Source organism: Aulonocara sp. 'chitande type north' Nkhata Bay, linkage group LG19 (genome assembly GCF_057382095.1).
Source record: "Aulonocara sp. 'chitande type north' Nkhata Bay isolate Kocher_YH1m ecotype deep benthic linkage group LG19, A_spYH_male_GT1.1, whole genome shotgun sequence".
NCBI classification, from domain to species: domain Eukaryota; kingdom Metazoa; phylum Chordata; class Actinopteri; order Cichliformes; family Cichlidae; genus Aulonocara; species Aulonocara sp. 'chitande type north' Nkhata Bay.
Window position 1 is genome coordinate 21,326,445 of NC_141362.1, and position 23,278 is coordinate 21,349,722.

The window sequence follows — 23,278 nt, forward strand, 5'->3', positions numbered from 1 at the left end:
TTCATTCATACTGATAGGATGACAAAGACAGCTAGCCTGACTGTCACAGCTGTTCATTAGCGACTCTTGCTAAAGTACTCATTATTTTGGCTGATTATCAATGTCTGTGTGATGTTCCCTGTGTGCAGGATGACCTGGTGGCTCTCAGGAGAGTGGTCAAGTCTTTCCTGGCAGTGTGTCAGCAGTGCCTGTCCAATGTCAACACACCGGTTAAAGAGCAGGTAACAGATGCTATTGTGTCACGAGTAACAGAAGAGCTTTGAAATCAACGTTGTCTCTCGATTTATGTAAAGGATGCATGTTTTCTGTTATCTCTACATATCATTATTTTGTTTTTTGAAATATTGACTCTTTGGTCAAGCTGTGACAATATTGCTGTTTCTTGTTTAGGCATTCATGCTTCTCTGTGACCTGTTGATGATCTTCAGTCACCAGCTGATTTCTGGTGGCAGAGAAGGCCTCCAGCCACTGGTGTTTAACCCAGACAGCACTCTGCAAAACGAGCTGCTAAACTTCGTCTTAGACCACGTCTTCATCGACCAGGATGATGAGAGTCAGAGCATGGGTGAGAGAGAAGTTAGATCGGATCATGTTGTGGTTTCTGTTTCAGATCCAAGAAGATTTTAACTGTTAAGGTTGAGAGAAGGTAGGGAGCTTTGTCATTGTTGTCCACTACTGTCTTTGTGCCTGCAGAGGGAGATGAGGAGGATGAAGCCAACAAGATCGAGGCTCTCCATAAGAGGAGAAACCTGCTTGCAGCTTTCTGTAAACTCATCATCTACGACATTGTAGACATGCCTGCTGCTGCTGACATCTTCAAACACTATATGAAGGTTTGTGTGTAGCATGCATGCTGAAAAATAATAACCAGCTGATAGTTTAAAAGAGAGAAAACTTTGGAAAAAAACAAATATGGTGAGATAAAAAGCCATCACAACAATTTCAGTATTAGTAACAATATCTTTGTTTCGCTCTGACACTTATGTTAATGTTAGCATTATGATATAAATGTGGCTACTTCTGAGACAACAATGGAGCTGATTTACTGTGGAATTGAAAAAAAATGGTTTTAATTCACCTAAATTTACCTTTGATGCAAATCTGAGTGTGATATGAGATTCAGTGCATTAATTCAGACAACTTGGGCGAATTAACAGTTTCGTTTCTCTGCCTCAGTATTATAATGACTATGGCGACATCATCAAGGAGACTCTCAGTAAAACCAGACAGACGGACAAAATCCTCTGTGCCAAGACACTCATCCTCAGTCTGCAGCAGGTGAGACAGTGATGGTGCTTTTTACACAGCTTCCTTCTGTGTACTTCTGTGTTACAAGTGCTCTCCTGTGCATACCCACTAACTCCTATGCACTCATATGTGTGTTGCAGCTGTTCAATGAGCTGCTGCAGGATCAGGGTCCCAACCTGGACCGAACGTCTTCTCACGTGAGCGGCATCAAGGAGCTCGCCCGGCGCTTTGCCCTCACCTTTGGCCTGGATCAGATCAAGACCAGAGAGGCTGTCGCCACGCTACACAAGTGAGATCACGAGCGCTGTGGTGTCTCTGTAAACGGAAGCTGTAGATTGATACTTGTAGCATAAATTAAAAGAGTATGAGTGATTCCAATTTGTCTTTACATTGAAATACCAATAATTGATGCAGGATTTTGGTTAATTCTTGCATGTTCGGGATGTGAAATTAAATAATTTTAACAACTTATTCAAGCCTGCGAGCAAAACGTTAAGTAAACTTTTACCGACCAGTTTTAGAATCACATAGGAAGCATAAAGCAGACACAAGTTTTTATTTGCTTTTAAAGTTACATGAATTAAGTTAGTACAAAAAATACACCGTTAATAATTAATCAGGGTAGATTGAGGTTAAAAGAGTCTTTGTTATATACACCAACTGTTTGTAAAGTTGTAGTACTCGTGTAACTTTGTGTTGCTTTCTTTATTGTCATCTCTCATTGTTTCTCCTCTCTGTTGTCTTTCCATTGTGTCAGGGATGGAATAGAGTTTGCATTTAAGTACCAGAATCCTCGAGGACCAGAGTTTCCTCCTATAAACTTGGCCTTCCTGGAAGTCCTGAGTGAATTCTCCTCGAAATTAATCCGCCAGGACAAAAAGACAGTGTAAGTACTTCAATCCAATTTATCATCAGCTAATACTCCAGCTTTTATATACCTATGTTGCCCTGCTCCACCACAGCTGGTAGCTCCACATGTTTGATTCGGCACAGTTTTTATGTTGGATGGCCTTCCTGACAAAACCCCAACGGGATTTGTGTCAAAGAAAAAGGATAATGCTATAAAATGCTGCTGCCTCCACAGCCACTCGTACCTGGAGAAGTTCATGTCAGAGTCGATGTCAGAGCGTCGGGAGGACGTGTGGCTGCCGCTGATTTCCTACAGAAACAGCCTGCTGACAGGAGGAGACGAGGACCACATGTCTGTTACGTCAGGCTCAAGCAGCAAGACCGGCTCAGTCCGCAGCAAGAAGGGTCGACCGCCACTCCACAAGAAACGTATTGAGGGTAAGCAGAGATGAAGGATTGCCCATTTTATTGGGGTGGCCTAACTGAACTTGATCTCTTAAAGGAGATGAGACACTTACTCCTGCTGCTGAAACTGAAATTACTCTGTTTGCTTCATATTCAGAGGAGAGTAGCGTAGAGGGCTCGTGGATGATGCGCAATGACACCCTGCAGACACCCGGGGCACTTCAGACTCCTCAGCTCACCTCAACAGTCCTCAGAGAGAACAGACCAGCAGAGCACATGCCTGACCCAGACTCAGAGCCAGGATCAGAGAACGATTACGTACACAAGTGGGTTCATGCACATGTTGTCCGTAGGTGCACATGCACATAGAAACGTTAGCCCAGTTTTTAAAGTTACAAGACAGCAGCAGAACTAATGGACATGTGTCTTCGTTTGTCCTCAGTCCTCAGATGCAGATGTCATGGCTCGGCCAGCAGAAGATAGAAGAGGTGAATAGGAAGGACCGAACAGGCATGAACTACATCAAGTCTCGCAGCAATCAGGGTGTCCGGCAGACTGTGTAAGTGTGTATTTTGCTCATAAACCGTAAGCGTACTGTGAAGATGTTGGGTAAAAGTGGAAACACAAATTCTGTCCAAACCTTTATCCACCCTAAAAGTCACAGTAACCAAAATATCGTAACCTGGCATTCCCTTTCAGGCGTGGGCTGATGGAGGATGACGCAGAGCCAATCTTTGAAGATGTGATGATGTCATCGCGGGGCCAGCTGGAGGACATGAACGAGGAGTTTGAAGACACCATGGTGATCGACCTGGTCAGTTATAAACTATTCATTTAGTTGATACGAGGTTTCAGGGGTTTTTTCTCGTTCTGGTTGTGACATGGCTTCTTACAAAATATTTGACCTTTTACAGCCACCTTCAAGGAACAGACGTGAAAGAGCGGAATTAAGACCGGACTTCTTTGACTCTGCAGCGATGATTGAAGACGAGTCGGTAAGTTATGATTTGCCAACTAAATATCGAAAAGAAAACTGAACAAAATAAAAATAAAATAGTAATAAGTTAGACTATAGGTAATGAAGGATAAGAGGAGAAATTAAGCATTCAAAAGCACAGAAAAACTGATTTAAAGAAGTCCTTTCTCTAACCAATTTCAGCTTCTGTTTAAAATATATCTGATTGGCTAACATTTCCAAGATATATAATTTTTTCATACGTTACACTCATGTGCATTAATCACAGATTATAAGCTTATGTCTTCTATGTCATCTGTTTATGGTTACTTGTTTTTTGTTTTTCTTTTACTTCAGCTGAGCACTTAAAGTTTTTTATGTAGTTTTATTAATTCAAACAAGGGCTTTCAATCTAACAATGCACACACAATATTATGACATATAGACATGCAGGTTTCACTTATAGATGTTCCACAAACAGACTATTTAATGATGAAAAGTATTATATTAGTATTTTTAAAAAATAAGTACTGTAAATTTGCACCAGCGGATTTCAGTTCCTGCTTCTAAGAAGGTCAAATCCAAAGCCAGAGTAGAGGTCAAATAGATGCATTTCATCAATCAGCACAATTGTTGGATGGATAGTTTCTGAAAAGTTGCCATTGGAACAATAACACCTGTTAACATTTGGAATATTTTTACCAAAATTCTGGCATCAAAGTGTATTTTAGTTAATTCTCGTGGTAATTAAGAACTTTTGATCTTAGAAATGGCTAAGCAAACCAACAATTTTAAGCATCAAAATCAGTTTCACTGATTAAAAATTAATTAAGTTATTCTGAAAGCATTTTGGCTTTTTCACAGTACAGACATAAAGGTGAGATTTTAAAGTCCCTGCATATAAAGTGAACTTCAGTAGCAAAAGAGCAAACACTGCCGCACTTTTTATATAGAGCATGTACTTTTTCTTCTTCTTCTTTTTTTGGGGGGGAAGGTTTTCTGACTTTCTCCTCTTCATTGTTCCAGGGATTCAGCATGCCCATGTTCTGATCTGGAAACTGGAAAAGATCCTAAGATCAGGATGCTAATCAGGAGTAAACGGAAGAGGAAGGTTTAGCCCAGATCACCTGCCAATCAAGACTCGTAAGATGAAGAAAAAAATCATTTTTGAAGTACTTTTCTTTCTCTGTAAGACATGATGGAAGGATGCTTTTCAAGAGGATCTTCTGAAACTGCAGGATCTCACCTGGAGGCAAGGATCCGCCCTCTTCAGTCAGGCGGATCGGAGGATCCACAGTGTAGTCTGAACTATTCAAGAGCCTTGTCCTGCTTGTATTCTTCCTCCTCTTCCTCTTCAGCCTGTTGGTTTAGCATTTGTTAGCAGTACCTCTGATGGCGCTCTGGCTGCATAATCCTGCAGCCGGCCGACAAGTACTCGCAGTTTTTACAGCCCTCCCCCCTCGCCTCCCCCCGTTACACACATGTACAGTTGTTTGCTTCGGCTCCCAGTCTGCAGCGTAACACTCTGTACAGCCCCCACCCCCCTCTTTTGGTGTTGCACTTCACCCCATCTTAAATCCAACTAAATGTTCTATATCTTTGCTCTTAATACCACCCACTGCCCCGTCTCCTCTCTCTGCCATCTCTGAGTCGTCGTATGTGTTGGTGCTGGTGCGTGATATGCGTGTGAAGTGTTGGTGGTGACCTCGGTTAGGCAGTGGGATGTGCACACAGAGGTCGACAGCTGTACACCGACCTGGAGGACGTGATGCAGCTGCCGTGTGTGCATGTGGTGTCAAAGCAAAGAGAGAGTTGTTATTTAACAGTGAAGATGCACATCTGACCGACCACGGAGAGAATCCACACCTTAAATCTTCTGCACACACAACCCTCCAACCCCTAAATAGCGGCTTTTTGAACTAATTTTAAAAAAGTTAAAAAAAAAAAAAGACATATTTTCAATTCTGTAGCTTTAGTACTAAAGTTTTAAATCAAGTGTGTTTTTGTTTTTGTCTGATGTTTGTACAGCTCTTTCTTGAATATGTACCTTGTTTGTTGCCAAATTGTGGCCTACATACTAAAAAGTATATTCTAGCCCCTCCCCTTCACACCTGTAAGTCATATCCAACGGATACCGATGATACCAGCTTCCAAGCGCTGTAGGTCTGATTGCAATCGTTTCGCAGTTCACTCTTCAGTTTGTTCATTTTACAGGTGAAAACATTTTGCTACCTGCAATCAGTGTTAACAGACTCAGAAGATGGAAAACTTGTTGTTCATATCCAGTGCAGTGATGGATCTTTATGTATGACAGATTTGTTTGAATGTGTTTTGAATGTGTTCAGCCATGCCGCCACCACCCCAGTTCAATATTTACAACCTTTATTCACTGGCTGGTTTGCAGTCCTGTAAAAATCAAAGACAATTGGATCTTTTCTGCAGTGCAGTTGACATCATTTGCCCCAAAATACTGTAAAAGCCTGTTTGTTTTTTTTCTGTGAACCTAAATTCTTTTTAATAAAATAAAATCTGTAATCAATTCATGGGCTGGTGTCTGTTGTTGTCAGATACAGTTTTCCACTTGTGTGTTTAATGTGAAGAATGAACAGTTAACCTTCCTTAAAACCACAATATGGATTTCTTTTTTTTAGATTATTGAATATATTAGGCCTTTGTCAGAGTCCTAGTTTTATATCTTATAGGTCTTCTGAATAGGCACACATTAACCGAAGGTACAATATATAGACAAGTCTTAAGCCACCTGAGCATGACTTTTTTGCCCATTCATCTAGAAGAGCATTTCCGAGGTTGGACCTGGATGTTAGACGAGACGTCCTGGCTGACGGTATCCATTCTAGTTCAAGCTGAAGGTGTTTGATGGGGGTTGAGGTCAGAGCTCTGCATGGGTCAGTCCGGTTCCTTCACATCAGACTCATCCAACTATGCCTTTATGGACCCTGCTTTGTTTAGTAGGTTACAGTCATGCTACAATAGAAAATGTGTCTCCTCAAACTGTCTACACAAAGTTGGAAGGATACAATTGTCCATAATGCCTTGGCAAGCTGAAACGCTAAGATTCACTGGAACATAGAGGCCAAAGCCAAAACGGTGACCAAGAGCAAGGTTATTATAGTTAACTAAAATTAGATTTAAAATATTTTAGCTAACCCATATCCTTAATTTTAGTATTTGATAGTTTAGTAAAAATGTTATAGTTTGCCTGATGAGGTATTGATGGACACAAAGTTGACTATGGAAACTGAAACTAAATTAAATAAAAAACAGAGTCAAAATGTATCGATTAAGTGTAGTTCATCAATTTTGTACACAGGCTGGCCCTCAGACTTTATGCCCTTTAAGTCGTTGAAAACTGTGACCGGTTCAGCTATGACCATTTACCCTTAAACTATGAGACTACACCAGCTCCATCCCATTGTGTGTCTGTTGTGGGAGCTGGATCTGATCATGCACACTTAAAAGAATGGCTGAGATTCCACTAGATATGATCCAGCGTCTCTGGCAATAATGACTTTTAAAACAAAGAAAATGAATAAACACGCAGAATATTGAGGCCATGATTTATTTTACAGATGACAGTACAGAGCCTGCCACAGAGAAAAGGCACAGTTCCTGTTGGTAAGGACGTCTCCTTGACCTAAATGGAGGACATCAAATGCTTTAGGTGCCTTTTGAAAGCACCGAACTGTAAAAAAACTGATATATAGTATATGAACAACTCTGAAAACATTGCACATGATAACAAACTTTAGTTTGTTTGCATTTGCTGCTAACACTAAATCTCTGGCCTCTTAGATAGCCATATCAACAGTAGTTGCCAATATGACCACTGTGTGTGACTACGGGGTCATTTATTTCAGATGTTTTTAGGGATTTAATATAAACTATAAAGTAGTAAAGATACACATTCTGATTTTGTTGCAAGTGCTCCAAATACAAAATCAATTATACTTAACAGAAATCAGGAGTGATCTTCACTTGCTGCTTTCAGTGGAGTGGTAAACTAAATCTAATAGACAGGCTCCCAATATCACGGGGTACCGTTAAAGGTGGGTGAGAGAAAACAGTGAAAACTGAGTTTGCTGATCTGCTGTCTGCAAAAACCCCCAATTTCATTTGAAATGTAAAAGTCAATACAAATGCCTTTCCATAGCGTTAGTGTGGAGAACATTTTCACAGAGGAATGTTGGCATGCTTCTTCCAGGGGTTGACCTGCTTCTTGCTGGCTAGCACCTCTAGATCTTGGCAGATCTTTTTGCGAGTTGTCGCTGGCTCGATGATGTCATCCACAAAACCTAAAACAAGCACAGTCGGATAAAGATGTACTCGGTTTGTTGCCGCATACACTGTCAGCAGATAAAGAGCAGGAACAGTCAAAAAAAAAAAAAAAAAAAAGCAGATTTACCTCTGACAGCAGCTGGGAAAGGGTTAGCAAACTTCTCCACGTATTCAGCCTCTGCTTCTGCCTGGTTCTCCTTTCCTCTGAAGATAATCTGAACGGCACCCTGAGGAAAAAAAAGAAATTAAAACTGTAAAAATAAAGGAAGCAGAGAGAAAGGGACAAACAAAAAACCTAGAGGTAATGTGTACCTTGGCACCCATGACGGCGACCTCAGCTGTAGGCCAGGCGTAGTTCACGTCTCCTCTCAAGTGTTTTGAGCTCATCACATCATAGGCTCCTCCGTACGCCTGGGATGCAAAGACCAAAATAAAAGGATTAATTCAGCAACAAGCAGCATTTCAGACAGTAAATGAATGCAGATGTAAAATAATCAAAACTGATAAAATGCTAAGTTAGCTGTTTGTTTTTTTGTAGCCGATTCAGACAAAAGATTCCAGTGAAATTATTACAGAGGCTTTTATTCTGAAAAAAAAAAAACACTGGGGTGTTGAGTTATCATCACTGCTCGCAGTTCAACGTGGCAGTGAACTTGGAGGTGCTTTTTGTAGGCAGGGCATTATACAACAAACAGCTGAGCCAGATGTGCAATAGAAACCTCACACACCTTTCTGGTAATGATGGTTATTTTTGGGACTGTGGCCTCTGCAAAAGCAAAAAGCAGTTTGGCTCCGTGTCGGATGATGCCTCCGTACTCCTGAGCTGTGCCTGTTGAGAGAAAACACAGCAGTTCTATTGGATAGGGGTTCAGACTATCAGATTTTCTACAGGTGGTCTGTTCAGTCTCATCCAACTCACCGGAGAATCACTGGTCGTTAAACTAAACCGATTAAATCATGAACTTCAGCATGGCAAACATGCCCTGCACATAACTGCAGCCTGTGTGTACATGCATGAGGATATTATCCAAGAATACCTGGCAGGAAGCCTGGCACATCCACAAACGTGATGATGGGAATGTTGAAAGCATCACAGAAGCGAACAAATCGGGCTCCCTTCACTGAGGAGTTGATGTCCAAACAGCCTGACAAACAAGACAAGTACAAAATGGATTGAATGGATTGAGGGTTTTTTTTTTTAACTGTTAGTTATTCACATATTTTTCTTACCTGAAGCTACTTTAGGCTGATTACCCACAATGCCCACAGTGCGTCCATTCATACGGGCAAATCCCACCACAATGTTTTTGGCGTAGTTGGGCATGATCTCAAAGAATTCCCTCTCATCTACTATCTGATTAAGAAAAAGAACTTTTTTTTTTAAACACACACAAAAAGGAAATGAGATGTTGTGGTACATATTAGAAGGTGTATGTTTGTGCGCATACTGCATGAATTATGTCCAACATGTCGTAGGCTTTAGTTGACTCTAAAGGGACGATGTTGTCCAATGATGGTACCAGACGGTCGCTGAAAAACAAATGAGACATCAGACAAAAAAGGATGGGATTTGTGATTAGTTCAATGAGGGCAAAGGTTACTGCCTACCTAGAGTCATGGGACTCCCTGATAGGTGCGGGATCCTGATTGCTAAGTGGCAGGAAGTTGAAAAACTCTCGCAGGTTGAGCAAAGCCTCAATATCATTCTCAAAAGCACGGTGAGCCACACCTACGAAAAAGCAATAAGACATTTTTACCAGAGTTTCTCTCAGACGAGTTAAACACCCTGACTTGAGCAGTAATGCTTGATTAGATTTCATTTGCTAAACAGATTTAAAAAGATGCTGTGAAAAAGTCTTAAACCACCCCTCATTTCTGTATATTGTGCTGGGAAAATAGGCAAAAGAAACATGCAAACAAGAATGAAAACTGCATAAAGCAAAAGCAGGTTTGCACAATTCTAACAAGCCTGAAAGTCAATATTTGGTATGACTACCTTTATTTTTCCAACACAGCATGAACTTAAGTAAGGTTTCTTTAAGTAGTCTTCAGAATTCCTGAAGGACATTCAAAGCTCTTCTTTGGATGTTGGCAGCTTTTTGTTCAATTCTCTGTCAACATTCTCCCATACTCCTTCAATAAGGTTGAGGTCCAGCTTCCATTGTGTGTTGGCAGGGATCACTGTTGTACTAAAAAATGAAGTTCATGCCAATCAGATGCTTTCCAGATGGTCATGTACGATGGATCATGAACTACATTCTTTTTCTGTGTTCATAATTCCATCAATCCAGACAAAATCTCCAAAACCACTGGCTGAAATTCATCCCCAAACCACGAAAGATCCTCCACTGTGTTTTACAGATGGCTGTAAACTGTGTCAGGTCTCTTTTTTCCAATTTCTTAATGACTTTCACATACAGTTTATTTGCAGCAAATAGTTTTTAGGCCTGTTATTTCTTGTTTTGTTCTACACTTATTCAGTTTTTGGAAATCACTTCTTAGTGCAAAACATAGAATTTTATGCATGCCAAAGTGTTTAAAAGTGTTTAAAAAATTCACACACACATTCACACACTGGTGATGGCAAGCTACATTGTAGCCACAGCCACCCTGGGGCGCACTGACAGAGGCGAGGCTGCCGGACACTGGCGCCACCGGGCCCTCTGACCACCGCCAGTAGGCAACGGGTGAAGTGTCTTGCCCAAGGACACAACGACCGAGACTGTCCAAGCCGGGGCTCGAACTGGCAACCTTCCGATTACAAGGCGAACTCCCAACTCTTGAGCCACAATCGCCCCAAAGGTGGAAATGAAGGGTGGCTCAAGACAGGCTCACACTGGTAAATATGACAAACCTAAAGCCAGTGCTGGTAAAGCACCAGTGATTGCTACAGCTTAGTTTACAAAACTCTTCAACATCCACACATCTAAAAAGAGTCTGACCGGACACGGTGGTATGAGTTTTGGCTCCACCAAGCTCCTCCTGAGTCACATCTTCATTGGTGACAGACTTGACAACATCAGGCCCTGTGATGAACAGGTATGACGTGTCCTAAACACACAAACACAAATGTTTCTGTGCTTATTGGAATTGAATGCATCTCTTCTCTAAACACAAAATAGCATTTGCGTGCCAGTTTGGAAATATTTCAGGACTTTTTCATATTTCTTGCAGCTTAAATAGCATAAAACTAATATTTTACCTACAGTGGATTTTACTGTGTCAGCTACATACCTTAACCATGAAGGTGAAATCTGTGAGAGCAGGAGAGTACACGGCTCCTCCTGCACACGGACCCATGATGAGGGAGATCTGAGGGATGACTCCTGAAGCCATCACGTTCCTCTGGAAACAAGAACACGTACAGTGTCAGAAATACGACACCAGCTGTTGATGATGAGTTTACGGACATGACTCCCGCCATTTATGTGGAATGTTAAACCGAAAAGAATTTAGGGCTTCAAGCTTCTGAGCTCAAAAAATCGTCAGGTGCAAAACTTGACATTTTAAAATTGATTTACATGAAAAGGTCTGCACAAAAATATATAAATGAAATACCAGGAATATATCTGCATATCCAGCTAGAGATTCCACTCCTTCCTGGATCCGAGCTCCTCCAGAGTCGTTCAGCCCGATTACCGGAGCCCCGACCGTCATGGCCTGGTCCATGATCTGACCACAGATTTAAAAGTGGCACATCAAATGAGGAAATGACCAAAGACAAACACACCCATACAGATGCTAACTTGCTCACAGCTGACAAACACGATGTTTAATGTTACTGTGAAACAGAGATGGGCAGTAACGCGTTACCTGTAACGCGTTACTGTAATCTTATTACTTTTTTCAAGAACGAGTAAAGTAAGGGATTACTATTGCAAAATCGGTAATTAGATTACCGTTACTTTCCCGTAGGAACGCTGCGTTACTGCGTTACTAAAACCGTGATTTTTTTTGCGAGAATGTCTCATGACAGTGACGTAAGCAAGTGCGACGTTGGTGACAGCAGCTGTGTGCAGATCAACAATGGATAATATATCGAGTGCGGGAGAGAGTATGAGCGTGCAGCGTTTAAAGTGTGGAAGTACTGACCTTACTTTGAGTTTGATTCCATAAAAAGTGACAAAAACATTAGCGTCCATCGTGCGTGGGAAGAAAACTTCTTTTTACAGCGAAAAAACCCCTAAACTTCCGAGCAAGCACCGAGTAGCTACGACGTGATGGGAAACTCACAGAGACACTCGCGCAGATTCTTCAACTGACCGCAGCACACCTACACCAGGGTAACCCTCCGCCTACCCTGCTCCTGCTTTACAGGTGAAAATAGAGCAAAAGGACCGCTGAGTCTTTGACTTTATTTATTTTCTGCTGTGTTTTACTTGCATCTGTTTGAAAGAGTGAGTGAAAATACAAAAAATATTTTATTTTATGTGCTGGAATGTGTAGAAAATAGGTTTAAATGTTAAACTAATTTATTCAAGTCAGAGAATGTTGCATAATTAAATGTTTTGCTTGATGCATAAAGTTAAAAGATTAAAACTGATAAAACAAGTTAAAAAAAGAGACTTTTCCATTTGATTACATTTTGTATGATGGATTATGTAGAAAAAGTAGAATTGGGCTGAAAGATCTATCACTTTATCACCTCTTCAGGTTGTAAATCGTGTTTTTAAAAAGTAACTAAGTAACTAAGTAACTAAGTAATTAATTACTTTTGAAAATAAGTAATCAGTAAAGTAACGGGATTACTTTTTGGGGGGAGTAATCAGTAATTAATTACTGATTACTTTTTTCAAGTAACTTGACCAACACTGCTGTGAAACATCTGTATACCTTACATATCTTCTGTGCGTGAGCTCCAGACAGACTTCCGCCAAAAACTGTGAAGTCCTGCAAAAAACACAGAGTGCAAGACAAAGAGATTGTCACATAAAATCGAGTTGCCACATATAGTTTTTCTGTACAATGAATGAACACTGTACCTGACTGAAAACATAAACGAGCCTGCCATTGATTCTACCTCGGCCTGTCACAACGCTGTCACCGGGGAACTATGAGAGAAAAAAAATGATCAAAATTCACTGAAAATGTCGCAAAATAAGAAACACGCTGCTGCAAGAGGTATTTGTGCACGACCTGATACCTTGTTTCTGTCCTGCTCCATGCCGAAGTCGGCGCAACGGTGTTCCACAAACATGTCCGTCTCTACAAAGGATTCAGGGTCAAGCAGTAGTTGCACTCGCTCCCTGGCTGTCAGCTTACCCTGGACCGCATCACAATGGTAAATTTATTACAGTCATGCATCAGATATGTCACCGATCAGAAAGTTTGCCTGCCACACTGCAAAAGCTATGGTTTTGAAATGTCTGGTTGCTTTAGATCAATGTTTCAAGTGTTGCATACCATAAGCAAAGCTGCCTCTTTATAGGAGTTTACTTCCCTAATTTGTCAGGTCTTATTATTTAATCCCTTACCAGTTTGTGAGCTGTTTAATTGTCAGAGGTTTATCCCAATCTCATAAAATAAATCATTACATATACCTTAAAAACATTTGTTATTGTGAAGTTTGTTGTTTAAATAAAATTAACCCTTTCAGGGCTAAAACAAATAATAACAATGATAATAATAAACTTTTGTTTAAGAGGTGTGAGAGAGACCAGCAAAACAAACAAGCCCCTGCGCCTGACATTTAAAGCACCAACCTCCTGGCTGCCAATGCATTTGAAGCATATGATATTATACAATTAAAAGAAATATGTGTTAATATATAAAACATAACAGCCTCGGTCTGCGATAGCTGATTTTACCCTTTTATGTTGTGCCTCTATCCTTTGCTGACCTCCCCCCTGCAGTGCCGCCTCTCGCTTCTGGTCAATCCTCTCTTTAACGGACAGGTGGCTGACGGAGTACCAGCGGCACGACCGATGCAAACTCGTCTGCGGTACTGTTACCGATACTGCGCCATATTTTACTCGCGCCACGCTCCTTAAGGACACCTTAAAACCATTTATCAGTCCGCAACTGCTTCGAGCAACACTGATGGCCGCCATCATTGCTGTTCGTGTAAGCTCTTCTTCTTTAGTGTTTAATGTCTGTTGACAAGCCAGCGTTGGGGCGCCACCAAGTGGAATGGAGTGTGGCTCGGGAGACGATCAATAAAGAGGGAGGAAAACCCCTTTCTGAGCTTAATTTTAAGTTAAACATGTTTTTTTTTTCACATCTTACTTGCTGTTTGTTATATCCGTTTACTTCAATAGAACTGTCAGGGGATATAGTGCATACTAACAAACGATCTGCTACACTGTTCTTATGTATTTCACTAAATTCATAGGAGCCATCTGTCAGTATCAAAACACTAGGCCTGCAGAATCTATATAGTTCTGAACTATGCACTAGAATCAGGAAAGACTGAAACCATTGAGCTATACTTGTAAATAGCACAGTTTTTGCTCTTTGCCTTTATATCACCCCAAACAAATGAGGTTTTATCTTAAGATGTGCCGAAGCCTTCAAATACTCCTGAGATGTGTCACAATAACATCTGGAATATAACTCAGTAATTCCATCATTTAATTTAAAGGATTCTTAAAGGGGCCTTTGTGTTTAGTTTGCATGTCTGAGTGACTCTGCAAGCCTCCAACTCCAGTTCAAAAATAGGCATGCTAGCTCAGCTGGTGTAGTTGTGGATGTGAAGGTGAATGGTTTCCTGTCTCTAAGCATCAGCCCTGCAATAGACTTACAAATGTCCTCTTGCTATAGATGTGTGGGAGAGAGTGTCCTGCTTTTCTGCATTATTGTGTGGCATGGGAGCTTCTCTGTGGTAGAGAGGAAGGCTCTGCTGAGGGTGGTGAAAGCTGCATAGACTATTGTTTGTAGCAGCTGCCCCCACCACCACCACCACAGACGTCACCAGCAGATGCAGGGAAATTGCTTCCTCTTTCTTGAAAGACTCCCCTTCAGGCAGGAAGCTGTGATCTAGAGCAGAACCACCAGACTAAGGAAGGATCTTTTTCCCAGAGGCTGTAAGACTTTTAAACTCTGCTGGTGCTCTGTAATCTCTGCTACAGCCAGAGGTAACAGATGTGATAAATCACTTGTGTCTTTGCACTACCCTCTTCACATGTTTGTTTTATGTCTTATTTGTACTTAATATTTCCTATTTAAAATAATAAAAAGAAAAACCTGACATGATTGCAAATTTTAATTTCAGCTCATGAGAATACATGTGCTGGAAATACAATGAAAACCCTATAAATCCTTAAATCCTTTGCCCGATAACAGCTGGGATAGACTCCAGCCCAGCTGCAATCCTGACCTGGATGAGCAGTAGAGAATGGCTTCTTAAAAGCTTCCCCCCCCTATTTCCAGGTGTATCCCTGAAACCCCAGAATAAAGTATATATTTTATATTTTGACATTTGTTCTCAGATTATTTATATAGTCCACTATATTAAATCATATGACACATAGATGTCTATACTTGCTCAAATGCTGTCCATGCCCCAAATAGGGAAATTTTTGTGATCTTCTGCTGCCTTGAAAAACAGATGACTTGAGGATTTTTGGTTTAGTTATTTCAGTTTAAATCCCCATTTGTGTGCATATTTTTTACTTCATCTACTGCAGCTGTGAGCTGATTTTTCTTTGTCGTGTTTTATACACTTTGCTCAACCTGGGAAAATAATGTAGTTGGTCATTATTTTCTGCAAGTTCTAGCACAACAGCGGGCGGGGAGTCAAATGATGAAATTTTGACCAATAGCGAAAGGAGGGCGAGCTCGTGCAGCCAATCAGAAAACAGAAAGTCCTCGCAACAGCTGGTGGGCAGGAGCTCTGCCCATCTTGGATGTCATGTTACAGGGAGTTTATATTGTAAAGCAGACCTTCCTGCCAGCTTTAGCGCTGTCACTCTACAATTGCAGGGTTATTTATGTCTCAACCACGAATTTGAAAATAATGAATTCACAAAATACATAAAAATTATACCTGCCCTAAACGTAGTTTTTAAGCGATTCCAAAATACGATTTAAATACAAAGTGGCATTTTTCTCTTACCCCCAACTTCATGATCACCAAATTGCATGTCAAGTATAACAGTTAAAATAAGTTGTAAATCCACCTTTTCTGTTTTTGTTTTGTTAATACATGTCTCTTCGAACAGTTACATACGTTTTTTTTAACATCTTCATATGCTCTGCACCTTGTGTATATGCGCATTCCCGTAAAACGAGGAGACAAAACAGTGAGATGGCACGACAAAGAAGAAGCAATTTGACATGAGTCTTGTGCTAACACCACGGGTGTACCAAAGGTCAGTCATCTTTGACATATTTTGTATTTTTAGCTATATCTTTTCTGACTCGACTGAGTGTGACACTCTAACCTTAAGGAAGTTTTTCCACCCTCTTATTAAAATAAAAATACATTTTAAGTAGCGTGTTGCTACGTAGTTTATGACCAATTATAATCGTTACAGTGAGGAAATAAAGCGATGGAGGACACGGGAAAGGCGCTGCGGTAACCACGGTAACTAGTGGAAATCTCGCGTGATGATCATGCCTGTCGATAGGGGTTTATGCGAGGAAAAGTGGAAAATCGAATGATTGATGCATTTGCAAAACGGCAAGTTAGCTATGTTTCGGTCACCTCTCTCCGAGCATTACAGCAAAACGTACCAAAATTGCAGAATTTTTCTTAGCCGGTCGCATTTTGCTCCTACGTGCGACGTATAAAGCCACCCAGGGGGGTTAGTGATACGGTTGACTCTTCGCTAGCTAAATCGACTAGCCATGCTAACGCTAGCTGGTTAGCTTTGTTTACATCAAGTGCGCGCCTGGAATCTGTTAACGGATTTCTGACCCGGCGAATTCATGATCTCGCCAGTCCGTTGTTCAGTTAAACATCGACGAGGATACTGGGTTGTAGAGTAGATTGGCTCTATGGCTATCATCGATGATCTCTTGTGCAAAACGTCCGGCTGATGCAGTAAGCTAATGTTAGCTACGTAATGCTAACCTTTTAATTATGGGTGATTTGCTCATTCGAGTCAGCGTTTGCCCTTAGACTTTGTTGGAGATGAGTATAATTATAACTCTAATAGGTCCGAATTAACAGGAACTGTAACTGCGATATGAAAGAGTTCGCTGGTTAAATGTAATGACTGCGAACCGGTGATGCTAACCTTAGGTAGCCACCTGCCAAGCTAGCTAACGTGCTCGTTTAGCGATAACCGCCTCACCATGGTCGTTGTTTCATATTGTATATATTACTGATTCATGATTAACATCTCTTTTGACACACTGGAGTGACTGATTGTTGCGTCGCTAGAACAATTTGCATCCCCTCCATCACCCTGAGGCTGGGCTCTCTTTACGTTGCGACGAGCCGCTGGATTTTTTTCCTTCCTCGGACCGTGTTTCCCTGAGGCTGCGGAGCACATCGCCATGAACCCGGTTAATGCAACCGCTCTCTACGTGTCTGCCAGCCGGGCCGTGCTGCAGTGCGACCCGCGGCAGCCTCATTCCTTCGCAGAGATGTACAAACTACTGCCCTTCTTCCGAAAGTCCCTCGCATGTCTTGTCTGTGGTAAGTGATTTGAGAATATTATAGCAACACAACACACTTTCAGTCCAGCTTTAATGTTATTTGCGACACTGTATTCAGTTTTGAGCCATACATTGGCTGAATTGTATTAAAAAATAATTACCATTAATATTGACTGAAGTGTCCGTGGGTGTGCGTGTGATCGCAGCAGTTGTGACACGATTTGTCGCTCTTGTCTCCGTGGTCTCCTTGGCAACCGAGGCTGGAGCACCAGTCATCCGTCCTCTTGACAAGACAGATGACTGCTCCGTTGTTGTGCCTGCTGCAGAGCCATGTGTTTCTTATTCATGCTTTATTTACCAGCCCGCTTAGCTAGTGGAATATATGAGCTGACACAGCTTGCACTGAGGAGACGGGCAATATTGACAGCTATGCGCGACAACATTTTTGACCTTTCCCTATTATTTGACAGTGGTTTTGCTATGCTTAATTCTCCTGTGAAATATTCAGTCAGAATTACATGTTTGGTTATGTAAGCAGTAAATATCAATAATATTTCTGTTAAGCTCATTTGGTTCTTATTTGCTTGGTGCAGATATGGTTCTGGCTAGTTCAGTTGATATCTAGATTCCGAACAAGTCGTTGATAAATTGGTAAAAGTTCATTAACTGAACTTTTTATCAAATATTTTGATACCAACTTAATCAATTAAGCACTTGTTCCAGGTTTTTCACCTTTATGAATTGCAGCTTTCTCTGATTCATTTCACTTTGACTGGATCATTTTTTTGGGTCCTTGACTGTTGATCAGACAGAGCAGGATATTTTCCATCTCTGTGATGTTGTGGTAGTGATATATCATTATAGGATATAATATATGCTTATGCTGCTCCCTTGTCACATTTTTAATTTGGCAAAGCCGGTGCCTTTCCTGACCCAACCCCAAAGGGATTTGACTTTCCAGCTGGAATTGAACTGGGGACCTTTTGCTTGCCAAGTGAAAATCCACTATGCTATAGTTGTTAGTTTATAGCTGTTGTTGCTTTAAAAAATCACAAATGTATCTGTAAGAATTATAATTAAGAAATGGTTATTGTAGCTAATTGAGAATACAGCTGTTTCTATAAAGCTATGATTACGTGAGGTGGAGCTGAGTATAAATGTCTCATGGCCAGCTATATACTGTGCCATAGTAACTGTGCCTTTGTTCAAAGGTACTAAACAGGTGGATTTTTTTTCTCATTTTTTTCTCAGGTAAACTGCTTCAGGATCCGATTTCTCAGACACATCCAGAGTGTCAGCATTATGTCTGCTTGGGCTGTAAAGGCCAGAAAATGCAGATAAGGCCATCATGCAGCCGTTGTAAGGACCACTCCTCCTTCCAGGAGAACAAACAGCTCTCTTTACTGGTGCAGTGTTACAGGAAGCTCTGCTTCTATGTAATTCATTCACCGTTGCTGTTGTGTGTCAGCAACCATGTAGGAGGGTCTCCAGAGGTAATGGCTTTGCTAGAAGAGGTGCTATTGTCGCACAAAGACGAGATGGAAGACCCAAGTCTAGTGCACGAAGATGTGAATCCCTCAGCTCCTGAGTCCCTTACGCCCACAGAGGCACCACCTGCTCCTGCAGAGCTCTCAGCTGTACCTCAGAGCTCTTCCTCTGATCCTCCCTGTTTCAACGGACCACAGGAATGCAATGGAGACGTGCTGGAGGATGTAGATCCCTCTTCTCCTGAGCTGGAGGTATGCGAGCTGGTAGAGGAGCAGGCACAGGCAGGCCTGTCTGTATCCAATACCGGTTGTGGAGGACTGGAACTGAGTCTGACCACTGGACGTTTAGCCCCAACACCAGGCACTGTGTGCTCACTCAGGGATGGGGATTCAAGTAGCAGGGAAGTGGAGGAGGGGGAGGTGTTGCTCCTCAGTGTGGAAGAGGTGTTACAGACATTGGATCCCCTTCAACCTGGTCGAGACTCTCTTCATACACAGCCGGTTAGGACACATACTCACACACACACAGCTATGGACAGAGCACACACTCAGATGTACATACAGCTGGATGCAGCTCACAACTACACACAGATTCAAACAGGCAGGACTAATACAGTGGCAGGCCATGGTGCTCACACACATACATCTTCCTTTGACCCTCCTTCAGCCTCCAAGCCCCCACCAGTCCGCCTTAACCGCAAACGATCTCATTCAGAGAGTGACAGGGAAAAAGTGAAACCTCTCCCGATTGCTTCTATCCTGCAGGGCTCTTCCTCAAACTCACACACTCCTAATCCCTCTCACACATTGCACACACATCCACCCACGCCTTCCCTAACAGTACCAGCACACACATACTCATCGCTTCCCAACGGAGCACCTCCTAAGCCCAGTCGACCTGCGCCGAACCACAATAAAGGTGCCAGGAAACATCCGGAGCCAAGCCCTAAGAAGCCACATGTCAAGGCTCGCACTGGTGGCGCTTCCAAGACAAAGGAAAGAAGCAAAGACCAGCGGTTGATGGCAGGCTGCCTGGTACCTCCAGCACCTGCGAGGCCTCCATATAAGAAGCCAGTGGAGAAGAAGGGCTGTAAATGTGGAAGAGCCACTCAGAATCCGTCTGTGTTGACCTGCAGGGGACAGCGTTGTCCCTGTTATTCAAACCGCAAGGTAAAACCATTAATCTATTAAATGAGCACATTATACGCTTAAAGATTAATGCTGTCATTATGTGAGTTTGTGTAGATTGTTCATGCTGCTATTTTATGTGTTAGTGTAAACATATGACAACGATGTTTTAGTACTTTTGTTTCTAACCCAAAGAAAACAAGTAATGGAAAAAATAGATGATGTATTAGTCTGCTGTTAGATGATATATTCATGATATATGATATATATAAATATTCAAACTTAGTAAAGGCAGGTTTTTGTATTCTTTTGTGACAGTATCAGAAACTGAGAGCTTTGCATCGTTTGTGCCACACTGGCCCTGTGTAGCTAGAGTAACGCTGTTGTCTGTTTTCTCTGATCTTTCGCAGGCATGCTTGGACTGCATCTGTCGAGGTTGCCAGAACTCCTACATGGCCAATGGTGAGAAAAAGCTCGAGGCCTTTGCAGTGCCAGAGAAGGCCTTAGAACAGACGCGGCTTACGCTTGGTATCAACCTCACCAGCATCACAGCAGCCGCCGCCCTCCGCAACCCGGCAACCACCAGCATCCGCGCAAACACCCTCCTCAATGTTGCCACCGCAACAGGGACCCCCGTTTCGACAGCTTTCCTGTCCCCCAGCCCCCCACAAGAGCCCAACTATGAGGAGAGCCTCGAGTTGCTGATCGGCTGAGAGGCTGGGACTCCAAAAATAGACAGCATGGTGCTGATAGAATGTGACAACTCATCATTGTCTGTCAGAAAACGTGTACCTACCCCATTGAGGGGAAGGAAATCTAAGGCAGCTATGGGTCTGTCCTGTCCTGTAATCTGCTTTCCTTCTGTGTCAGAAAATGCTGAGTAGTACGACTAGCATGGGTGTGCCAAAGCCTCCTGTATTGTGCCTGTGTGCCAGTGTTTATTGTTGCCTGTCTCTAGTTAACACTTAAACTCGGTTCTTAGGCTGTTCTGTACATCACAGGTGCTTTTTTTTTTTTTCCATTCATAGACCAGACATACTCTAAGAGGCAATAGAAACTTATCATAGGTTTTGTTTGTGTGTACACTCACAAGTATTCGAGTATCTGTGAATCCCCCCTACCCCCCACATTTGGTGCAACAACAACTACATCATCATCATATCAAGGTTACAGCATTTTTCATGTTTGAGTATTAGTCCTTAAGCTTTAGAAATACATAATTTGTGTCAGGACAGCCCTTACTAATCTTTAACCCTCTGTGTGTTCACACCATAATTGTGAAGGACTCTTGTGACTTATATATGTAGATCGTATGTCTCACACAAGACTGTATGCCTTTTCTAGCTCATTAATTCACTCAATCCAAGTACTGTCGGATGTTAACGAATTTGTCTTAATGAACTTGACTGATGCAGGCATTGTACAGGCAGCAAGATAATGTCAAAGCACTTGGCTGGTTCCACAGTTTGTGAGTGTAAGTGTGTGTGTGAGTGAGTGTGTGTAAGTGTTTGTGTGTATGTGCCTGGTGAGATTTACTGTAATGTCAGTGGGGAGGCGGTTGTTGGGTTGTGAGGACTTAGTCTGATTGATTGGCCAAATTACAACTAAAACCGTTCTTAGCATAGCAATAGGAGCACCAACACGGAGGTTCCCAGCTCCAGTGCACGCACACACAGTTGTTTACAGTATTGCCGTTTTAGACTTCAGCTGACTGTCTTCAAAAACAGTTACTGTTATGCTTTGGTTATGGGATTGTACATGACTCTGTGTGTATAGATAAACCGAAGCCATAGGTCGTCATTTACAAGATAAAATATGCTCTGTCCATGGATTTTTTTCCCCCACACACTTGTAGTGTTCAGACTGATCGGAGACCAACTCAGAGACTATTTTTGATACCAAGCGTTTAAGATTTGGTACCACTGTCTTTCCTTTTGGTTAAATCACAATGAAGCCCTCCCATAACTCAACATGCTGTGTTGTCCGCGTTTGTGTTTACTGTCTCGGCTGTAACTACAATATGTTTGTTAGTCCAGTCCAGTGACCAAAAAGAGACTGCAGGCCACCCACACACCTTGGTGGTTCTTTATTGGCAAGAAATTAGAAGGCGGATTATAATATGACCTATCTTCCTGTGTGTGTGTGTGTGTGTGTGTGTGTGTCAAAATGTATTTCTTTTGGGCATTACTTGAACCCTGATTAAGTTTTTGGTATTGATTTTTTTTTTAACTGTAAAAACTCTTGTTTGGGGAGTGACTATTATTGCTGAAACATTCACTGCCATATTATGGAAACATGTACTACAACATGAATTAAACGATAGTTTTTTACTTTTTCAGTATTGTCTTAAAATTTAATTAACCATGAACGTCTTCACTAACATTTATTGGCAATCCATCCAGTAGTTTTCAGGATACATGTAGTGATATAGTATGTGGGGATCACGATTTGTGTTTTACACTTTAGTGTAAAAATGTGTTGGAAAACACTTAAAATACAGTATAATCTGACACATCTCACATATTAGAATATCATGAAAATTCTTTTTAATGGTAATTTATTTTAATAGTGCGGGTTGCTACTAAAACTTGCTGCATCAGTGAATGAAGGGATTCATTTTTGTCACTGCTGAGGTGTTCCTGAAGATCAGGTTACTTTCATAGGAGCCTTCAGCTCATCTCTTGGGTATGCTATCTCCTACCGTTCTCTTCTTCCTTCTGACAATACCCCTGCGGGGTTTGGGTCAGGCAAGTTGGCTGACGAATAAGTCACAGCACTGACATGGTCAGCAAACTATTTTATAGTCATTTTGGAACTCTGGGAAGATAAGCCCTGCTGGAAATGAAAATCTGAAGCTCCATAAAGCTTGATTGAAGCATGAAGAGCGTTAAAATCTCCTGGTAGATCACCACCAGATCACTTTACACCCCAAATCGTCACAGACCACATAAAGTTTTGAGTGGACTTAGAGCACCTTGGATTTTTAGTTTTTCCAGACTTTAGGATCTTAATTTTCAAATAAAATGCAAATTTTACTTTTAGCTGAAAACTTTGGACCACTGAGCAACTTTTTAGCTCAGGTAAGTTCCTTTGATTCCGATGTGATTTGATATTAGGATTGAGAAAGCTGTAGTATCTTTCCAGAAGACACCTGCATGTAGTGGCTCTTGATGCAATTCCAGCCTCAGTCCAACACTTGAAGTTTTTTCACCGTTTTCCCTACTTTTTCCCTTACAATACACTTTCTATCAATAGGCTTTACTACAAAACTCTGTGAACCTCCAGTTTTTACAGGAATGACATCCTGGCTTATCCCTTTTGTAGAGAGTATCAATGATTATCAGATCATGACTGTCAAGTCAGCAGT

At 41.7% G+C, this 23,278-nt stretch overlaps 3 protein-coding genes across 3 annotated transcripts in view; 2 read left to right on the forward strand and 1 right to left on the reverse strand.

The window, feature by feature from the left end:
- Nucleotides 1-5,996, forward strand: part of stag1a (STAG1 cohesin complex component a) — a 38,536-nt gene extending 32,540 nt beyond the window's left edge. The window contains exons 21-32 of the mRNA XM_086274694.1: nucleotides 129-221; nucleotides 391-565; nucleotides 694-833; nucleotides 1,177-1,278; nucleotides 1,389-1,537; nucleotides 2,006-2,134; nucleotides 2,333-2,535; nucleotides 2,660-2,828; nucleotides 2,945-3,061; nucleotides 3,202-3,316; nucleotides 3,417-3,497; nucleotides 4,484-5,996. Coding sequence (XP_086130820.1) covers nucleotides 129-221; nucleotides 391-565; nucleotides 694-833; nucleotides 1,177-1,278; nucleotides 1,389-1,537; nucleotides 2,006-2,134; nucleotides 2,333-2,535; nucleotides 2,660-2,828; nucleotides 2,945-3,061; nucleotides 3,202-3,316; nucleotides 3,417-3,497; nucleotides 4,484-4,507 — 1,497 coding nt within the window. The 3' untranslated portion in view covers nucleotides 4,508-5,996. The remainder of the gene's footprint in view (nucleotides 1-128; nucleotides 222-390; nucleotides 566-693; nucleotides 834-1,176; nucleotides 1,279-1,388; nucleotides 1,538-2,005; nucleotides 2,135-2,332; nucleotides 2,536-2,659; nucleotides 2,829-2,944; nucleotides 3,062-3,201; nucleotides 3,317-3,416; nucleotides 3,498-4,483) is intronic.
- Nucleotides 5,997-7,029: 1,033 nt separating this feature from the next.
- On the reverse strand, nucleotides 7,030-13,847 carry pccb (propionyl-CoA carboxylase subunit beta). The gene is made up of 15 exons (XM_086275236.1): nucleotides 13,561-13,847; nucleotides 12,897-13,016; nucleotides 12,736-12,804; nucleotides 12,587-12,643; nucleotides 11,312-11,425; nucleotides 10,988-11,098; nucleotides 10,696-10,804; nucleotides 9,362-9,482; nucleotides 9,202-9,283; nucleotides 8,984-9,107; nucleotides 8,791-8,898; nucleotides 8,482-8,582; nucleotides 8,066-8,164; nucleotides 7,881-7,980; nucleotides 7,030-7,770 (listed from the first exon to the last, which is right to left on the reverse strand). The coding sequence occupies exons 1-15, from the start codon at nucleotides 13,804-13,806 to the stop codon at nucleotides 7,649-7,651; spliced, it is 1,683 nt and encodes a 560-aa protein (XP_086131362.1). The 5' UTR covers nucleotides 13,807-13,847; the 3' UTR covers nucleotides 7,030-7,648.
- Nucleotides 13,848-16,278: 2,431 nt separating this feature from the next.
- Nucleotides 16,279-22,250, forward strand: msl2a (MSL complex subunit 2a). Its single transcript, XM_086274714.1, has 3 exons — nucleotides 16,279-17,336; nucleotides 18,548-19,953; nucleotides 20,322-22,250. Exons 1-3 carry the CDS (start codon nucleotides 17,195-17,197, stop codon nucleotides 20,622-20,624), a joined length of 1,851 nt encoding a protein of 616 aa, XP_086130840.1. The 5' UTR covers nucleotides 16,279-17,194; the 3' UTR covers nucleotides 20,625-22,250.
- Nucleotides 22,251-23,278: the final 1,028 nt, after the last annotated feature.

What these genes read in the sequence shown, in the direction of transcription:
- pccb (XM_086275236.1), bottom strand. Translation starts at nt 13,806, where the DNA reads ATGATGGCGGCCATCAGTGTTGCTCGAAGCAGTTGCGGACTGATAAAT. An exon ending in ACGCACAGAAGATATGTAAG is followed by an intron (nt 11,426 to 12,586) that starts GTATACAGATGT and finishes ATCTGTGGTCAG; the next exon opens with ATCATGGACCAGGCCATGAC. An exon ending in TGTGCCAGGCTTCCTGCCAG is followed by an intron (nt 8,583 to 8,790) that starts GTATTCTTGGAT and finishes TTCTCTCAACAG; the next exon opens with GCACAGCTCAGGAGTACGGA.
- msl2a (XM_086274714.1), top strand. Translation starts at nt 17,195, where the DNA reads ATGAACCCGGTTAATGCAACCGCTCTCTACGTGTCTGCCAGCCGGGCC. An exon ending in CCTCGCATGTCTTGTCTGTG is followed by an intron (nt 17,337 to 18,547) that starts GTAAGTGATTTG and finishes TTTTTTTCTCAG; the next exon opens with GTAAACTGCTTCAGGATCCG. An exon ending in CCTGTTATTCAAACCGCAAG is followed by an intron (nt 19,954 to 20,321) that starts GTAAAACCATTA and finishes GATCTTTCGCAG; the next exon opens with GCATGCTTGGACTGCATCTG.